The 18,181-nt window shown below is 28.5% G+C and overlaps 1 protein-coding gene across 1 annotated transcript; it reads right to left on the reverse strand.

Annotated features, from left to right (window-relative positions):
• Nucleotides 1-13,718: 13,718 nt before the first annotated feature.
• LOC136080960 (uncharacterized) lies at nt 13,719-16,219 on the reverse strand. The gene is made up of 4 exons (XM_065798316.1): nt 16,060-16,219; nt 14,735-15,032; nt 14,285-14,373; nt 13,719-13,881 (listed from the first exon to the last, which is right to left on the reverse strand). Exons 2-3 carry the CDS (start codon nt 15,030-15,032, stop codon nt 14,369-14,371), a joined length of 303 nt encoding a protein of 100 aa, XP_065654388.1. The 5' UTR covers nt 16,060-16,219; the 3' UTR covers nt 13,719-13,881; nt 14,285-14,368.
• Nucleotides 16,220-18,181: the final 1,962 nt, after the last annotated feature.

Consider the following 18,181-nt stretch of genomic DNA (forward strand, 5'->3'; position numbering starts at 1 on the left):
ACCAAATCTGTTTGAGAGTGGCATACTTCAAGCGATTTCTTAGCGCTAGATTCACACAAACATTTCACTCAGTTAGTTCGCAATCTCAGTGTGACTAACGACTGCGCAGAAAGAAATATTAGCTTAATTGAAAATTTTGTTCACTCTTCCCGCAATGAGGATCTTAGACAGAACATTCTTTTGGTAGTAAGGGAACATAGAAAACTAATTACAAAAGGTATGTCGCTTAAGGAACTGGTAAACCTGAAACCTAGAGTTGAAAAAATAATGTTAAATAATATCTATAAACATACTATAAACAGTGTTTTATTTTTTCTTAGATCAAACAAAACTATAGTTATAAACATATTTTAACCTCAATTTCTTATAAAAATTGTCATCTTCTTAAAAAAAAAGTCTTCATTTTAAAAGTGGGGGTAGGGGCGTTTCTCCCCCCTCCCCCTTAAATTATTAAATCACATTTTACATTATTTTTCCAACTCTCAGGGCCGGCCCTGAGAGTTGGAAAATTAATGTAAAATAATAGTTAACTGTAAGATACTACAAACAGTGTTTTTTTTCTTCTTAGATCAAAGATCAAAGAAGAATTTAGTTATAAACACATTTTAACCCGTTAAAACAACATAAAGTTCATCTAATCCTCAATATTTGAAAAATTACATATAGCACTTCCAACAAAGAAAAATAAATAAAATTTTGTATTAAGACTAACTGAATGTTGTAGAACAGGTTAAGCAACTGCGGTTTTCGATTTTCTAAAAATTTCATTTTTTGACCCTAATTTGTGTCACCCTAATATAGATAGACACGACGCAAGCTAAACAATTACTCTTCTAAAAGTACGGCGCAAGTTAAATAAATACTCTTCTACGGCGTAAGTTAAATAAATACTCTTCTAAAAGTGAAGCCAAAATAAATTCTGCGAAGTGACGTTAGTTTGTGGCAAAAACATATTTTAACGAAGAGTTTGGCTCTTGTAGTTACCTCATATTTTTTATCAATTTTAACTATGGTGCATTCTTGCAGTGCATATAACTGCACAGAAAGATATAAAACTGGTACAGATATATCATTTCATGGGTAAGAGTTTTATTAAATAAAGAATGATTTAATATCTAGCAAGAATCTTACATTCTTATGCATAACAGTAATAATTATTTATTTTAATAACTGTTTTAATCGCAAAATCAGTAATTAAAAATTCAAAAACAAGATTTAGTGATAGTTCCTAATTTTTCAATTGTTGGTGCTTGTTTACATATGTTGGTGCTTGTTTAAAATGTTTTAATTATATATAAACAACAGTTATACTTATTTTTTTTTTTTAAATAAATTCTAATTTAAGTTAATAAAAAGTTAAGTAAAAATAAGTTAATACTTAATTTAAAAAAATACGATTTGTCATTATTCAAAATGCTGTTTATTTATAGCTAAAGTATAAATAAACATTAATTTGATTAATGACAAATTGAATTTATTTTCCTCAAACCAATAAAGATACCACATAGAATAGAGCATTTTTTTAGAATAATGTTCATTATATTTACTATAATTGTTTTATGACATATATATTTAATAATCAACATATACTAAATTTTTATTATTGATATAAGTTAAAAGTTGTTTTTATTTATGAATTATTTTGTATGTTGTAGATTTCCAGAAGATTTATTAATTCGGAATAAATGGATTGCTGCAATGTGTAGAGAAAACTTTTATTCTCACATCTAAGGTGGCATTGTTTGCTGATGATACTACCATTTATACTTGTCGTGATAAGAAACCAACACTCTCTGATTGCTTGAAGGGGGCATTTGAGCTTGAAAAGAATCTCACTTCTGCTACAGCATGGGGCTCGTAGTGGCTGGTGAACTTCAATACAGATAAAACTCAATTTTTTTCAGCAAATTGTTATCGCAATAATTTAGATCTTCCTATATTTATGAACGGTGATGTACTCGATGAGTCATCTACTCTTCATCTTCTAGGATTAACTCTTACTTCCAATCTTTCTTGGAAACCATATATCAAATCAGTTGCAAAATTAGCATTTGCTAAGGTTGCATCTCTCTACAGAGCTTGTCATTTTCTTACTTCGGATTCTATTCTTTATCTCTATAAATCCCAAATCCGCCCTTGTATGGAATACTGTTGCCATATCTGGGGCGGTTCTTCTAATGATGCTTTTTCTTTTTTAGACAAGGCGCAAAAACGCATTGTAAACACAGTTGGATCTGCTCTTGCAGTCAACCTCCAACCATTATCACATCGTCGTAATGTTGCTTCTCTTTCTCTTTTCTACAAATAATATAATGGGCACTGCTCTAAAGAGCTAGTGTCTATTGTGCCATCTACTAAAATTCATTCTTATGTTACTCGTCATTCAATTAAGTCTCATCCTTATTCTGTGACTGTTCCTAAGTGCTCCAAAAATGCTTATTCGTCTAGTTTTTTTCCTTGAACATCAGCTCTTTGGAATTCGCTTCCTTCATCTTGCTTTCCTGATTCATATAATTTGCAATTTTTTAAGTCGTCCATCAATCGTTATCTTGCTCTACAATCTTCGTCTTTTCTCTTTTAGTAACTATCAACAGCCTTGTTGAAGGCGAAGATGTTTAAAAAAAAATAAAAAAATTAAAAAAACAGTTGCTTAAATCTAAATGCATTAAAGCGTATCCAGTGGAATTAAAAAACTTTACTCTTACACTAAATTTTTATTCTCCAAGAGCATATTTATATATCAGAAAAACATTTACTAACATGCTTCCTCATCCAAGAACCCTTCAGAAATGGTATCAGGTAATCACATGTGGACATGGATTTCAATCAATATCAGTTACAGTCTTGAAACTGAAATCATTGATGAAAAGATGGTGAAAAGTTTTTAGGGTAAGTTGTTTTAATATATTTAGATATACTGTTTTACACAAAATTTAAAATTTTTATTTATATAAATAAAAAATTTTACAAACATTTTAGTTATGTTGATGTTGAACTATAAGGTGATTCTGAAGTTGAAGCAAAAGAAGCAATCGTGTTTTTGATTAATAGTTTAAATGATGCATGAAAGTTACCAGTTAGCTACTTTCTAAATTATGGAATCTCAGGAGTTCAAAAAAGTAATTTGGTAAAAATGTGTTTAAAAATATTAAGCGAAGCTGACATTACTATAGCTAGTTTAACTTTTGATGGTGTTTCATCTAATATTAGTATGGCTGATCATCTTGGAGTAGATTTATCAGTTAACTCTACTTGCACATACTTTCCACATCTAGTTACAAAAAAGCCAGTTTATATTATAATGGATCCTCCGCACATGTTAAAGCTTATAATGCACAAAATAATATTTGATTGTGGGAATGAACCAATGAAATAAGATTATATTGAAAAATTAGTAGCTATTCATGAAAAGGAAGGCCTTCATTTAGCAACAAAAATTACAAAACGACATATAAATTGATATTAAGAAAAAATAAAGGTCAAGTTGGCTGCACAAACATTTAGTCGAAAAGTTGCAAAAGCAATAGAATATTTAAGAGAAATTCAGTACTCTAAAGATTTTGAAGACAAGGGACAGAAAAATTTATCATTAATATTAATAAAATTTTTGACATTTTAAATAGAAGAAATTTTTTAGCTAAGAATTTTAAAGCAAGTTTACAACAATATAATAAAGAAACTATTTTCAAACAATAAGATAGTCAATAGAATATTTAGTAACATTTAAATGTGCAAACAATGGAGGACCTATACATTTAAGTCAGAGAAAAACAGGCTTTATTGGGATGATTGTAAGCCTAAAGTCTTTTATGGGAATATGGAACGACTATGTTCAAACTGGTGATTGTAGTTTAAAGTATCTTTCTGCTTATAAATTATCCCAAGACCATTAGGAAGTTTTTTTAGTGCCATAATGAGCAATGGAGGATATAACAATAATCTCACATCAAAAAAATTTCAAGCTGTCTACAAAAAATTATTAATGCACACAAGTGTTTCAGGTTCTTCTCAGGCCAATTTCATTGGGCAAGTACCATCGATAATTTTAGCAGTGAGTACATTTAAAAATATTAAAATGAAAACAATTAATCATCAGCTCATTGAAGATTTTGAAATAAAAACAAATTATGACCATGCATATGTCCTAAATAACATAAGTTATTCAAGAAAATTATCATTATATGTGTCTGATGTTGTTGAATATATTGCTGGATTTGTTGTAAAAAAAGTTAAAAAGGTTTTAGATTGTGACATTTATTTAAGCTAAATTTAATTAAAGACCCCAACTTCAACTTTAATAACCAAAAAAATTACAGTAGTGTTAAACTCTGTTTGGTTCAACCAGCCAAAGATGTTATTCACATATGTAAACTTGCAGAAAGCGAAATAGGAATTTTTCAGGAAGAAATGAGGTTGTTTCAAAAAAATATAATGACAAAATTGATTATTAATTTCTAAATAGTGTTCGTACTTCTATTATTATTAATAACAGAGATCATATGTTTGACAATGATGTTCAATCTAATCATTTGGTCAGTTTAGTAAAAATGATTGGATTTTATTATTGTAACCTAAGGTTATACCACCTAGGAGATTCAAAAAAATTACGAGGTAAATTAACTAAAAACATTTTATTTTGTGGTCAATAAATATATACGCATATATGTTTATAAAACTTTTTGTTATTTTTACACTCCAATAAAATCCAATAAACAGTCTAAGAAGTCCATATATACAGTCCAATAAAATCAATTTTTTTTAAATTAATTTCAGTAAAAAGCATTTAGCTTTACAAAATAGTTTTAAAGAAACAACGTAGTCGTTTGTTTTTATAGTCTTTATTAAAAAATATCCTCAAAAAATATACTCAACCATTTTTTAATAGGAGGAGTTTTCCTAAACATCTAAACTAAAATCCTGTCTTTTTTGCATTTTTGCCACAAACTGACAAGCGCGGAAAATATTTTGGATTTATTTTTTTTGAAAACGGCGTGTCTATCAGTTTATATGGTCAAAGGTTGAACTCGATTATAACTTTTTAGAAACTTCTAATGCATTTAGAGGAGCAGCTTCTTTAAATGAAAAAATTAAGAAAAAGTTGTTCATTTTTATGAAGTTAATGATGTTAACCGCATGTCTCCTAGAATAAAAGGTGTTATAAAATATAATTATAGAAAAGATTAAATTCAAAACAACCAATGTATGTGAGCATTAAGGAGACGCATGCTTTTTTTATGTAAGAAAATTTAAATAAAAGATTAGTACATTTCGCAAGTTCAAAGCCATTAAATTCTCTCCTTATTAAAAAAATGCAAGTTAATTTATGCACATATCATCAAAATATAATTCCTGCGTTGAAAAAGGTTTCTAATAAAAAGTGCATTGTTTCCAGTGTCCAGGCAGCTCAGCATGTTGTTTTAGTGGGTGTCAACATGAAAAGTGTGGTTTCAAAAAAAAGATTCATTGCAGTGTGATAGAGGAACTTTAGAGTTATTGTTGAGTAGAAACAGTGGAAAGAATATAATGAAAAGATGAAACAAATAGTGTGGTTATTGATGCCAAGCTTTTTTACTCGTAGTCTTATAAAAGACATCATAAGAATTTTGAATTAAAGTAATAGCGCAGCCATCAAATAGAACTTTTGCACAACTATTCATAATAAAGAACCTATAGATGTCTTAGAAACAATTGTTAAAAAAAAATTACTTTTAGTTAAGTTTTAACCGGAATGGCTGTTATCGTGACGCAAAGATTAGAGTTCTGGCTTAGAGCTAAGTGCTGACCATTTTTATAACTTTTTTTTAAATTTTATTTAGGTTCCTCAAGAAGTCCTTACGGTCTTATCACAGATCACCGCGGATGAGCATTTAATCGGAATCAAGCCTCCTTCCAAACCAATGTCGCAAAACTTGCCTCCTAGGTGGAGTTTGAACCACGGATCCTTTGTTTTTTAATGCTACCACTGCGCCACGGCTGCTCTACTTTGCTGTTAATACTAAACCAAACTTTCAATTATCTTTAAATTTAACTGAAAATATCCACCAAAGGAGCAATAAATCGAAACTTAAAAAGATATTTTAGTAATCAAATAATATAAAAGGAATTTCCACTTTTCATTTTTTCACTTTTTTTTTTGATAATGGCATCCAAGCAAAAGGCTATTCATCTGAGTCTGAAACAATAACTCTTAAAATCAAAATAGAGGTCACCAGCTAACCAGTGCAACTGGGTCCCAGCTGGAATTTATTGTTCTAAAAAATAATTTCATGGATATTTACAAATAGTAATTCTACTAATCTTAGGTAAACACCAAAAATATAAATCTTTATACATATAATTAGTAATAATTATAAGAATAGTAATTATGATAATAAAAATAATATTTGTAGTAATAAACATTAGAAAATAAGAACCACAATAATAATAAAAAAACAACAACAGTAACAAAGACCAACAACTTCTATAAGCACCTTATCTTATTTTAACATATATGTTTGTTTTAAAATATATCTATAATAAAAATGTTTAGATTTTTTTTTTTTTATTTTTTTTTTTTTTAGTTTACATTTGTTGTTGAGTAAATAAATTACTTTCATAAGCGCAAACAAAGTTTCTGAAAGAAGATCGTACTGATCTTATCATCAGAACCATTTACTAGCGTGTGTATATAAACTACATCAAAACATAATCAATAAAATAAAACGTAGTTAACAATAAAAGTTTTAAAGAAAATATAAAATTACAATTAAAAAAACCTGATGGAATCATCCATTAATATAATTAAATTTTTCAGTTTATATTTAAAAATGGAAAAGTAAAATGCATGTCGAAGTTGGACAAAACAATTTTGTTTCAAAGATTGGGCGCACGATATGCAATACAAAACTGATTAAACATGGTTCGACAAAAGGGCTCATATATAAAATTATCGTTTCTAAGTGTATATTTATTTATTGGTTTCAAACAAAAGAGATCTTTGAAAACGGGTAAACATATGTCATTTTTCCACATATACATAAAGCAAAAAACATTAAAAACATTAAGCTCATAAATATTGAGAACTTTCATTTCAATAAAAAATGGTTTGGAATGAGTGTATGGATAAAATTTATTAAACGGATCACATGCTTCTGACGATTTTGATAGCAATATTCAGGTATTCGTTTAACAAACAACTTTGCTATTGTAAAAGAATTTACAAATGTTGTTTCACTTTTAATTTATTTTTGTCAATTTGTAATGAAAGCATCATGCTTACCATGTTATTTATGCAATAGAGTTATTTACCACTGAACTGCTATTGTATAAATTAATTACTGCGCTATTGCATAAATAACAGACGTATGCAAGCCCGGCGGAAGGCAGGTACAACGGGTGATTTTCACACAGGCGCCAAGGCGACAAAGGTGCCAAATTTTTATTAATTTTTTTTCCCTGAGAATTTGAAAATAAATAAACTTATACAAATAATTAGGCCTGTACCAACAGAAATTATGTTAGGAGGGGGGGGGGGAGAGGAGGCAATGCTACTAAGTAGGTCAATTGGTCCATTCTATCCTTTTCTTTCTTTTATTTCTTAATTTATAATTGTTTGCTTTTTTCTAAAAACTAACTTCGAAATTATTTGTTTGCAAATTTATTGGGAGGGGGGCAAATGCCCCTGCCCCTTCCCCCTTCCCCCCTTCCCCTCGGGAATTGGTTCTGACCAATATAAACTATATGCAGTTTCAAAATACAATATTTCTATCAATTTTCACAAAAAGTACTAGAATTCTGACCAAGAAAGGGCTTATAATTAAGAAAAATTTCCAATAAACGATCAGAACAAATCATATTATTAAACTATGATGTTCATTTTATCTAAAAAAGTATTTGTTTAAAATTTTATTCAAATTTGGACAAGCGGTTGGGATTTCAAGAAGATTTAAAAAAAAAAAAAGAATCATCAGTCTGGGTTTTTTCGCTATAAACATTTACATTTTATGATACCGCAAAATTTTTCATTTTAATTTTTTTTGTCTTTTCATAATTCACAGACCTGATCATTTAAAATGTCGTAGTCAACAAAATACCATATTGCCTTAACTACAATGAGTACGGCGCAAAAATGAACCAATTTAAATAAGGAAAAGAATTACTGGTCGAAATTAATTTCTGAAGAAAGGCGAACATTTCTTCATAGAAGAGTTCGTGTTTTAAACAAAAAATTTTTAGAAATGCGTTTTAAATTAAAAAAGCGCTTCTTTATATATTAATTTAGAAATTAAAGCTTACTTTAGCGTTAAATATTTTTCGTTTTCAAAGTGTTTTAGCGCTCTTATTTGCGAATTTCAATAATTTTTTTATTTTGGTATAAATTCATCTAATTATTGCTATAAAATTATATAATATTTATTGATTTCTTTAAAAAGAAATAATGGAGAAAAGAAAACTTTTAGGTTGGGAGTTTAAATAAAAAACGCCTACGAATAGAGGAACAATTGAAATCAAATCAAACATCTTTAGAAAAATTTCTATTAAAAACCGATCATGATAAAATGGCCGAAGAAAATCTAATATTTCAAGATCTGGTTGATTCTGGAAATGAAAGCAAATCAACTGAATCTAGTAATTCAATTGAAACTATTCAAACAATTAAAAGTTGATTGAAACGTCTGCTACTTCTGAATGCTTTGACGGTATTAACGATTGGCTGGAAAATTTAAAAAATGATTTCATACAAAACGCTGTTATGATAGGGCTGTTATCAAAGAAGATTCTAATAACTATATAAGAAATGTTGATAGTTTGAGTTTTTCAAATCATTATTCCTACTGCGTCCTGGATAATGGTGAAAAAATCATTGAGCGTGGTTAGTTTATTCAAAAAAAACAAAACAAAGCTTTTGTTTTTGTTGTAAACTTTTATGTTCAAACCCCATTATGTTGTCTCAAAATGGTGGTAATGATTGGCGCCATATTTCACGAATTTTAAAAAGACACGAAAAAAGTCTTGATTATTTTGACTGCTACAGCAAGTGGATGGATCTGAAAAATAGATTACAAAAGGGATTTAATTGATAAAATTTTGGATAAAAACTTAATTAAAGAAGTAGAACGTTAGTACAACGTAATGAGAAGAATAATTTCCCTAACTATTATGATGGCGAAGCAAAACCTGCCACTCAGAGGCTCATGTGACAAAGTCTATCAAGACAATAATGGAAAGTTTCTAAAAATTTCAGAATTTTTGGCTGAACTTGATCCTGTAATGGAAAAACATTTGAAGAGTACACGGGAAAAAAACGGCATAGTCGCATTTAAGAAGTTTTAAGAAAGTATTTATGAACCATTTATAAAAGTCTTTGTATAAAAAAAAAATTTTAATAAAAGTTATAAATATTTTATTAAAAGTGTATACTTCAGATAAATTAATCATGAAATAATTTTTTCAAATTTTCTTCTATGCTTTATATGAAAACTTTTATAAATGATTAATATATACATTCTTTAAAAATTTTTTAAATGTGACTGCCATTTTTTCCCGTGTACTTTTCATTTGTTGAGAGCAAAAAAAGAAAACCAAATTCTGTGCACTATCTGGCAAAAGATATTCAAAATGAAATCATTGACTTGATTGGAAAATCCATTAAATTCAAAATTTGCTGAAATGTCCATTAATGAAAGTTTTCTTGGATTTCAATTAATTGAAGTTTCGACACGACTTGAATTATTAAATGAGATTATTGACTCTCTGTTAAAAAATAGTTTGCCAGTAGAAAACATAAGAGTTTAGAGCTATGACAATGGTCCAAATATGAATGGCGTAAGAAATGGTGTACAGGCTTTTATTCTTAAAAAAAACAGCCTAGGGGTTTATATTCCATGCTACAGTCAAATGTTGACCTAAAATTGCCATGTTTTTCAATATAATTGATCAAGTTTACAATTTTTTTTTCTGCTTCAACAAAAAGATGGTTAATTTTGCAATTAAAATGTCCATCTTTAACAGTTAAACCATTGATGTGGAAAAGCCACATCAATGCTGTAAAAACTCTTCGATTTAAAATGCTAAAAATTTATGAAGCATGCGGCCAAGACCGCTAATGAAACAATTGAAAAATCACAGCAGAGTCTAAAGCTTTAAAAATAACAAGCTTCGATTTTTTGTGTTCGATTGTAATTTGCATAAAGTTTTATTCGAAATTAATTTAATTAGCAAACAACTTCAATCAGCTTCAACGAATATTACAGAGGCTTTAAAAGCAGTAGAAAGGACGAATAACTTTTTTTAAGGAAAATCACAAACAGGAAAAATTTGACTCTGTTGTGTGTATTGCACAAGAGCTTGCTTCTTTAAAGGTAGACGAAAGTTTTGCAGCAAAATCTGCTTTAAAAGTAAGAAAAAGAAAGAGATTTTTTGATGAACCTGAGCAAAACTTTGAAAAACAATGTCCAAAAGAAAAGTATAAACAAGATGTTTTTAAAAAAAATATTTGAATGTACTACTATTGCAATAGAAGATAGATTTAATGCTTTTAATGCTAAAATTGTACCTTTTTAGCTTTTTATTTAATATTAAAAAGCTCTCAACAGTTAAGGAAGATGATTTAAAATTTCATTGCATTGCATTGGAAAAAATCTGAAAATGGAAAAATGATATTTCTGGCGAGAAACTAAGCTTTGTATTAACGTCTCTTTCTTTTCATTTTACTGAAAACTTGGGTCCTGAAAATGCTATAAAACCTACGCAAATGTATCTATTGCATTGAGAATTCTTCTCACATACCATTAAAAAGTAGCTAGCGCAGAGAGATCTTTTTCGAAATTAAAAATTTAGTCTAGTAAATAGGGACCTTAAAACTGGTCAAGTGGAGATTAAGTAGTGCAGAAGCCTAATAGTCTCTAGTATCCTTGAATTGTTAAAATACAAAACCTGCATACCCCTTGAGTTTTTTTCACAATTTGATGTCAAAGTGAGGTACCTAATACAATAAATTTCAAAAACATATGGTTTTCTTAGGAAATCCTAAAACATCACCACAATTCAAATTCAAAATATGAACTTGTCAGTTACTAGTTTGATCTCATTTAAGTTTATATTTATCAAATATAAATGTAAGTCAACAAAAAATGTTACTTTTTTTGAAAATATAATATCAGGGCAGTCAAAAAAAATTTTAAATGGCGGGTTTTCAACCAATTTTGTTTAAATTAGGCCTTTTATAGATTATACAATGTTATTAATGACTATTATCTGTCTACCTTTTTCTGATTTGTTATAATTTTAAAAAATTGAACCTCAAAGATGAAATTTAATACTATTATTTATTTTCAAAGGGTAAAAATAATTAAAAATGGTGTATTTTTAGCCAATTTTGCCCAAATTAGGCTTTTTAACTACTGTAAAATGTTATTAATGACAGTTATTAGTCTATCTTATTCTATATAATGAATAAAAGAAAAGTGAACCTAAACGATCAAATTTAGAACTCTTATAACCTTTCTGGGAGTAAAAATATTTAAAAATGGTGGATTTTCGGCAAATTTTACCCGAATAATGCAATTTTTTGACTTTCTTTTTCTATTAAGAAGTCAATGCATTGTATTTTTTGATAGATTTAAGGATAGGTTTTGATAGATTTAATTTAATAAACTATTTGATGAGCGGGAGCTAATTAATTTTTTACACAAATGACAGTTTAAAGCCATAGTGGACCACAATATTAGAGAGAATGTTAGAAACAATAAGTAGGAAGTAAATAGCTATGTTATTAATGTTATTTTAATAAAATAAGCGGTTTCTACTTTTTTCATTTAAACATATCATCGTTAAAAAAACACTTTGAGGATTTAAACATAATACAATCATTAATTAATTTTGATTTTTCCATTATTGGTATAACAAAAACAAGGTTAAAAAAAGCAACATCCTTATTTCATCTAACTCTCATTGATAATTATAACATTGAGCGCACACCAACAAAATCCTCTTGTGGTGGTACATTATTATATTTATAAAAAAAACTAATTTACACTAGGGTTTCTTATTTCCCGTAAATTTAGCATCCCGGGATTCCCGGTGTGTAAATTATTATTTCCCGGCATAATTTTTAATATAATAACGAGCGGTTTGATTTGTCACTTAATCGTAAACGATTTTTTCCCATAAATAGACCCGCGGAAAAAAAAGCTCTTTCTGATTCAATTGATGTCGGCTTAATGGTCATTAATGTGGAGTATATTCTTTCTAAACTTTCGCTACGCTTTTAAGTTGCCTCAAAAAGTTTGTTTTCTTTTGTGAGGTTTTTTAAATTGCTAATGTCTTCTAGAGCTGCTTTTTCTACTTGTTTGGCATTACAATTAGTCGCATTCAATTTTCGATCAAATGTCAAAATATTTTTGCCTAAAAATTTGGAGCAACAGATTGAGATATTGACGGGTCAGAAACCATGTTTTTTTTATCACGACTTACTTCAACTATTTCATTATTTGATGAACTAGTCCAAGCATCCTCTATGTACAACCAAGTATAAATTTTTTTTACTGCTTTTATTGCATGTTTGACGGTAAGAGTAGTTTGAAGTTGATATTTGATTCCTGATTATAACTAATTGGGTTGTTTAAAAATTTTATTAGTCCAACTAAATTGGCATTTCTGCGTTCTTCAATTCTCTGCTGTACAGGTTGAAGCTGTTTATTAGCTATCAAATTTTTTTTCTCTGCCAAATCGTCTTAGATGAATATCATTACACCTTCTGCGTCAAGTAGAGTAGCATTAATTCTACCAAATCTTTCTATTCCAACTTTTATCGGTTGCCGAGAAACTGTTATGGCGTTCTTAATTGCATATTCATCTTCGGAGATATTCAGAACTTTTTTTAAATCGGTCATTGCTTTTAGTATACATGTTTTTAGTTTAAGGAATCTTTCTAGCATTGCAAGTCTATTCCACCTTGCTTTGACATCTAATATCAGCTTCAGTACTTTATGAAACATAGATTTTACGTAGGTTTGTAAAACGTCATTTTTAAGAGGTGATTTTCGGAACATTCGTACTACTTTTCGAACCATCTGAATTGTTAAGGCTATATTTAAGTAAATACTTTGTAAATCATCAATGAACGTAACGCCTGTTGAGCTGTATGACTCATCATGACAGTTTAATACATCATCAAATTAATCGTAAACTGCGATTCAAATTCCCCAGATAGCACATAGACGTTGGCCCAACGTTGGATCAACGTCGAAAAATTCTATGGCCGATGGTCGGCAACCGACATCGAGCCAACGTGGATTTGATAGTCGGCGCGACGTCGCAACCAACCGTTGGTCCAACGTCGGATTTCGATGTAGGGCGAGCGTCGCATTCTGACGTTGGTCCAACGTATAATTCAAATAATATTAGTTTTACTTGTTTGCAAAAATTTGATTCAAAAGGTGTGCTCATCTTTTCAATTAAAAAAAAGCTTTTGCAATCAAATTAAAACTATTTATTTGATTAAAGTGTAACTTTTTTCAACTAAAGGGTAACTATTTCTTTAAATAAAGCACAACTATTTCTTTGTAATGTTTAATAAAATGAAATGTCCAAATAAGTTTGAATAAAATTTGACGCTGATGAACGAAAATAAAACATTGATTAATGAACCAACTTAAATTAAACAATTACTTAGAGAAAATCAATGTTTGTTGTAATAAACAATATAATTATATCATAATATTTGTACAAATGTTCAAACAAAATGTTCTTCTCGACTGATAAGCATCCTTACGAATCTTGCATCTTTACTTCACTTGAGACTAACAACAACGTTGGAATGCTCCTCGTTATACAATTTGGTAGAAATCTTTGAATTTGCATCTTTCGTTTGATGAGCTTTAGGCATTGCCATAACTACTGCTAAAATTATAGGTATTCATATATTTTTGTGTTTATATATATTATTAGCAAACACTTATCAGTTTCTATTTTTTTACACAAAGTTTTGACAATAAAGACTGTTCAGAAATCTGGAGGGGCAGTATATATATATATATATATATATATATATATATATATATATATATATATATATATATATATATATATATATATATATATATATATATATATATATATATATATATATATATATATGTATATATAAACACACACACACACACACATACACACACACACACATCGAATATAAAATCTATATTTAAGTAATAAAATAGTTAATAACAAACATATGTTAAATATAAGCACAATATACAAATAAAATGGTCCATAAATAAAAACAAATTTTTTTTGGATATATTACCTGCATTAACATGGCGACAAAATATTTTTTTTTTAATAATTACTACATTCCTTGATATTTCGCTTTCATTTTTTAATACCACATCTAAACTAGAAATTATTGAAATATTAAAATTATTGAAAATTATTAAAATAGTATCAGTATTTTACTGCAAAAACTAGAAGTAATATGCTTCAAAATTCTCTTATACAAATAATATATGAATTCCAATCACCATTAAAATGCTGCAAATGCATATAAAATACATTACCATATCCCTTTTTAACAGCTGTTAAAGAGGGATATAGTAACAAATGACGAATTACAAAACAAATGCTTCACTAGACATTATTGAAAAAAAAATTAAACTAAAGTTTCATTCAGTAAGTAATGACACGTGTTAGTAAATAAGAATGAAACAATGAAAAATCAAAACATACGAAAGAAACATACTATAAGATGTGGTAATACCTTTTTCATCAGGATTGCTATCCAGATCACTTTCATTTTCTGAGTCTGATGTGAAATACCGTTTATCCTGATCATCGTCATATTGATTATTAGGAATTTGAAAAGGAAAATTATCTTCATCATTGTCAATATCAACCTCATATGCATTGTTATCATAATAAACATTTTCACAATCATTAGAAATGCTACAGGTAGACACATTACTTTTCTGATAATAACTTTCACCATAAATTTCTTCCATATCTTTATCAACTTGCTCTCTCACTCTTCTTCTGTTTGTTGCATATGAAGCAGCCATCTAAACAATTATCAGTTAAATTATAACGTATAATATTAGTAGCATAATATTATTAATCATTGTTAATACAAAAAAACAAGATTTTAAAAAGATTTAACTTGACTACTTTAAAAATTAGAAGAGCAAGAGGTGATTTGATTTAATTTTATAAAATAAGTAAAAAAATGGATAAAGTTAAATGGAATGATCCTCCTAAAATAATTAAATATGCAATAACAAGAGGTCATACTCAGAAAATGCAAAAGCAATTCACACATAAATTCACTACCACAAGATTTAACTTCTTCACAAACAGAACAGGTAACAATTGGAATAATTAAACAGGAGAGATAATCAATTCTAATAATGTGAATGTCTTCAAAAACAAGTTTGATTGTTTCAAAAACAAACAAAAGAAAATTAAAAAAAATAATGAAAAAATGAAAATAAAAAATAAGCACTTTTCCAAATGCTGTCAAAGTTTAACATCTACATTGTATGTTAGATTCACCACATTGTATGTGCACAGCAAAAAAAAAGTTTATTATTATTATCATTATTATTATTATTATAACATTCTAGCATTTTACATCTTTTACCAATTTTACATCCTATTATAAATATATAAAAACAGTAAATTACTTAAAGTTTTTTAAGAACATTAAGAAATTTACTATCAATATTGATTAGTCCAAATATTGATTTATCAATTCAATTTTAATTAAGAAACATATATCTTTTAAATAAAATAAATATCTAAGAGCATAAAATGTAGTCTTGATGCATGATATGGTAGCCTAATAGAAACGTTATAGCACAATTTTGTAGATTCTCCTGCAATCAGTGCTGCTCTGAGGAGAATTCGGTGAAGCAGCACAAACTTCGTTCAGGCCATGATAATAAATGGGGTACTCAAGTTCTTGATATAAAATTAAAAATTCTACTATCTTTAATGTAAAATAGACAAGTTTATTTACAAATTATGTAGCTACATAACTAGTAAACTACTAGTATAAAGTTAAATAAACACAAAAATGAAAATAAATACCTGTATCTCTTTAGCCAACTGGATTCTAACAAAGGGGATTTTTTTTCACAACCACTTCTTCGCGTGATTCAATCCTTTTTGATTCTTTTAATACCACTTCTTCTCGTGATTCAAACTTCTTTGCATAAACCACAGCTAACATTAAACGGGATTTTTTCAAGAACGGCCGAAATTTTTTTCAGCACTAAAACCTATAACACACTGAACGTATTCAAAAAAGCAAAAATTCAGTCGTATTCCGACGTTGGCCCGACTTTGGTTTGACGTTATGACTTGAGTGATAAAATAAACCAACGCTTCCGACGTTGTGCCGACGTTGGCCCAATGTATGTGTGCTAGCTGGGTCAATATATTTTGCTAAAGAGTCTGACTTTTTGTATAGAATATCACATACTGCCAAATAAAGTCCGTGGGCATAACACTGCTGATGTTCAATACCACTTAGCCGTCCAAATTTTTTCATTATGGATGCTCCGTCAGTGGCACTAGCTATGATGTACTTTTTAATTGATAAATTGAAATCTGACATTTTTTTTTCAACCAGATCAACAATTTCTTCTGCAGGAAGTGATCGAGCTATTGGAGTCAACCCCAGGTTCCAAAACTTTGTTAATAAGTGTAAATTTACGTTTAAATAATGTCAATTTTTTAAAGACTTAATCATCTAACGATAAAGAAATTTGCTAGATATTTCTTTTGTTACCTCTAAAACCATAGTTTGTTTGGCTAAATCATATTGTTTTTTTATCATACTCAAGGATGGATTTTTTTGGTAATAACATGCGTTTTCAGACAATGCTTTTTTAATGAATTCACTTTTTGTTATGGCATTTATTGAGAAGCCATCCACCGTTGCCAGCTTTGACACAATTTCCTCGATATTCTGCTGCTTAACAAACAATGTGATTTTCTTTTGCACAATTTTAATTTCCGAAGCAGTATCTTCATGTAGACGCTTCATATTTAAATCCAAATCTTTATGTGCGTTTTTTAAATGACGAAGGAGCCCACTTATCCAAAATCCTTTGCACATTATCTTTATATTGCACTTTTTGCAAACTGCAGATTCGCCAGATTTTTTTTTACAAAAATACTGCCATGCTTTTGATCCACTTGCAATTGACATGGTATAACTAAATTGAATCGTGAAACAACTAAAGGTAAAGTTACAAATATTTCTTACGTATATATGTTATCTTACGTATGACTTTATATGTCTTTTTTTGCCGTTTTTTAAATACAAAAATTATTAAATGTTTCAATAATTTAATACAGAAAACATTTAACTTTTCAATAATTTAAAAGTTTAAAAATCAAACTTTCTGTTTTTGTTGCAGGAAATCTTTTTTTTTCCCCTCATATTTAATAATAATAAGAAAAAAGAAAACATCACATTACAAATTGCAATGCATTCCTTGAATTAGATAGTTTAAGATAGTTTCAATAACATTTCTTGTTGTGCTAGGTTTTAATAAAAGATATGAACACATAAAACACAGCTAAATCCTATAATATTTTTCTTATTTTTGGTCTAGTTAGTTCAAACAGTTATCATACATAAAGTTAAAAAAAATTATGTTCCGGGATATAAGAGTGATATCCCGGAAAATCCCGCTGCTACTTTTATCCCCGGGATCCCGGGATCCCGTTTGAGAAACCCTAATTTACACACGAAGAGATGATTTAATGATTTGCACACCTAATTGTTTTTAAATCCACATTTGTTGAAGTTATTTTTCTAAAAAGTCTAATATTATTGTTGGTTGCATTATATTACCTTTGCATGGATATTAACATTTTAAATAATATCATGTCTGTCTTACTTCAAAAATTATCTGCTAAAAAATAAATCTGTTTTTTTTACTTGGTGATTATAATATTGATCTGATGCAATTAAATCATGACATCGCGACGTCTAATTTTTTAACCTTTTTTTCTTTTTATAATATTTGCCCTTTTATTACTTTGCCGACTAGAATTACTGATCACTCTGCTACAACTATTGATAATATTTTCTCTAGTTTAATAGCTAATGAAATTGTTTCAGGAAATTTCACAACTTCTGTTTCTGATCACTTACCTCAATTTAGTATTTGTCTCAATTTCAATAAATTATTTTACC

This window comes from Hydra vulgaris, chromosome 06 (assembly GCF_038396675.1).
Source record: "Hydra vulgaris chromosome 06, alternate assembly HydraT2T_AEP".
In the NCBI taxonomy this organism is placed as follows: domain Eukaryota; kingdom Metazoa; phylum Cnidaria; class Hydrozoa; order Anthoathecata; family Hydridae; genus Hydra; species Hydra vulgaris.